General features: G+C 43.5%; 1 protein-coding gene across 1 annotated transcript in view; it reads left to right on the top strand.

Annotated features, from left to right (window-relative positions):
• man1b1a (mannosidase, alpha, class 1B, member 1a) overlaps positions 1-3,036 on the top strand; it is a 31,386-nt gene that overhangs the window by 16,872 nt on the left and 11,478 nt on the right. The window contains exons 9-10 of the mRNA XM_008298993.1: positions 328-516; positions 1,079-1,269. Coding sequence (XP_008297215.1) covers positions 328-516; positions 1,079-1,269 — 380 coding nt within the window. The remainder of the gene's footprint in view (positions 1-327; positions 517-1,078; positions 1,270-3,036) is intronic.

Genomic DNA, 3,036 nt, shown 5'->3' with positions numbered 1-3,036 from the left:
ACCATACTTTGTTTTTAGTAACACCTTTCCCTTTTATTTTCAGTTATTCTTATTTTCTTTGCTGCACTCTTATATACAGCAGGTTTATTTGAGCTTAAGAGGAATTGAATGTTTCAGGAAACATGTAGAAATTTAAGAGCATTTTTCGAAACAAAAAACAAGCCAAGTTCTAAGATCGATCCTTGTTAGAAAACTGATTTTTTGTTATGAATGTCGCTGCAAGACAGTTGCATTTAAAAAAAAAAAATGTAATTCAATATTACTTTACTTTTGGAACAAGTAAGCTGCATTTTCTTCTTTAATTCAGTTTCTCGTCTACTTTTAAAGAAAGATCTGGGGTCCAGATTGATGCCCGCCTTCAAAACGCCCTCAAAGATCCCGTTCTCGGACGTCAACATCGGCAAAGGGACGGCGCACCCTCCGAGGTGGACGTCGGACAGCACGCTGGCAGAGGTTACGAGCATTCAGCTGGAATTCAGAGAGCTGAGCCGCCTCACCCAGGAGCCACAGTACCAGGTTAGGACACCAGGAGGCGCTCCGTTACAGTCGAACCCGCTGCAGAATGAGTGTGAGAATGAGCGTGTCAAATGATTTTGATTTGCCGCCGTTTGAGATGGAGTGGAAAAAGATTGGAGGCAGTTAATATGAATGTTTCCTGGGTTAAGATGGAGGGTTTGGAGTTCAGTTAAAATCCCGCATTAAGTACATCTCGGCGGCACTCGCGGGATTGAAGTGACAAGCACGAGCAAAGATTTGTTTTAAATCCGTCATGTTGTCAGTTTATGAGCTATTCCAGAAACCGGAGCTCGTGCCTGAAGATGTTCCAACCGGGTCTGACACCGAGCTGAATAATTCCCGTCATAACCGGAGCCAGCGCCCGTGTGACATAAGCTTTTGATGAGCTCACTGTTATCAAAGTGTGAAATTGCTAATAATTCTCCAATGATAAATTGCTTATAGCGGTGTTTTTCAAACATATTAGCTGCGGTAAGTGAAGGAAAGCCGGCGGGTTCATTATCTCACGTCTCGTTCGTTGATGTCGTCTCTTTTCTTTTTTCTTTTCTTTTACCTTTTCCAGGAGGTTGTCAATGAGGTGATGAAGATGGTCCACAAGCTGCCCGGAAAGCACGACGGCCTGGTGCCCATGTTCATCAACACCAACAGCGGCCAGTTCACCCACAAAGGAGTGTTCACGCTCGGTGCCAGAGCCGACAGCTACTACGAGTACCTGCTCAAGCAGTGGATCCAGGGAGGCAAAACAGAAGACGAGTAAGTAGAGCTTCACATTTTTTTTGCATCGATTTTCTGTGACTCTGAGAGGAAATACTGGGTTGTAAAAACTTCAACAACAGGCCCATTAAAACAAAACAAGAATTACTTTACAAAACATCAGTATTCTATGACATAAGGTCCAACTAGTCTGTTGGCTGTGCGGCAATAATTCATTAGTGTCATATAACAAAGGTGCAGCGTGAAAGATGGACAACGCAAATTCATTCATTTAATCTTTCTTTACATCTCTAGGAATGTCTGAGAACAAGTCCTCATTTACTATGATTTCCAGAGTCCAAAGAGACTAAAAAGAGTAAAAATTCATAAGAATATATAGTTAGAGTCAGCTGTTTCAGTGTCTTCATGTAATCCCAGATGTTACCATCAGAGCTGCTTCTTCTTCTTCTTCTTCTTGTGGTCATATCAGACACCAGAGAAGAATCTGAACATCTAGGCTGTATAGTATAGTATAATATAGGGATCACTATATTGTGCACTATGTAGTGAAGTATGTAGGGAGCACCTCGGCAAAGTCACATTTCGGACGCTACTCAAGCTATTAATTACGTCACTCGCTAGCTGTGATTTGTGCCGCAGCAGCATAGTACAAACACAGCAAATTCACAGTTTATTGCGTAGCTAAGAAATCAAATCAAATCAAGTTTATTGTTGTTTTGCTGTACGTACCAGATGAGAGAACATTTCTTCTGGATCCAGTAACTTAAAGCTATCTAAATAAAGACGTGTTTGCATATCTGAATCAGCAGATCAGCATTCTGACAGCTTGTGGCATGAAGCTGTTGATTAGTCTGGAGGTTCTTCCTTTAATGCTCCAGAAACGTTTGCCTGATGGCAGCAGTTCAAACAGTTTATGGAGAGGCTGTGAGGAGTCCCTGACAATGTTCAGTGTCCTGCTCCTGCAGCAGCTCTGGAAAAGTTCAGAGCTCGCTGTCTGTCTGTCCACCCGAAATAATGTCGTCCCATCCAGCTGTATGTCCGTCTGGGATGTCATGGAGCCATGTTTCTGTTAAAGCAAACACTCAGCAGTCCCTCCACTCTCTGTGGGCTTCTCCCAGCAAGCGTAGCTCGTCTATGGAGTTATATTTGTGACACAATCCTGTATAACTCCAGACTCGTCCAGCTTGTTGTGAGGGAGCGGACATTGGAGAGTAGGGGGACGATCCCGCTGGTCTGGAGGGGTTAGCCTTTAGCCTACCATGGATCTAGCTCTCTTCCTCCTCCTTTGTTTACGTTCGTAGCGTTTGTGCTTCCTTCTCTCTCTGTTAACTGCCGGCGTCGTCTCCAATCGGACTCCGTGTTGGTGTAGCATGTCCAGATCACAACCGAGCGCCGCAATTTTGCCGACGTTCACTGTCCTGATGTTCAGCAAAGTCTCTCGGCTGTAAGTTTTGCAGAATGGATAGACAAGACATTCAAAACTTTCACTCTCACTGTCTCCTGAAGAGGCCACTGCGTCTATGTGCACCATCATCTCATCGAACCCATCTAAGGAACAGGTAAAATAAAATTTAGCAAAACAAAGGGGAATTACATTTTAATGACAAGTTTTCGCGCTCTTGTTGGTCTAGCTTGCATTTCCTTTCGTGCAATGCATGTCGGTCCATATTGCTGGTTAGTGACCATCGGCTGTACACTGCTTTTTATGGTGCATTGTGGGATATTTTGAGTGTACTATATAGGGTGTAACATTTGTAACTTAACATTCGGACAGCACTACAAAATGGTGAACACCCTATATAGTGC

The sequence above is a fragment of the Stegastes partitus genome, unplaced genomic scaffold (genome assembly GCF_000690725.1).
Source record: "Stegastes partitus isolate 25-593 unplaced genomic scaffold, Stegastes_partitus-1.0.2 Scaffold1369, whole genome shotgun sequence".
Classification (NCBI taxonomy): domain Eukaryota; kingdom Metazoa; phylum Chordata; class Actinopteri; family Pomacentridae; genus Stegastes; species Stegastes partitus.
The sequence above is the reverse complement of the archived record's forward strand: the minus strand, read 5'-3'. Positions and strand labels throughout refer to the sequence as shown.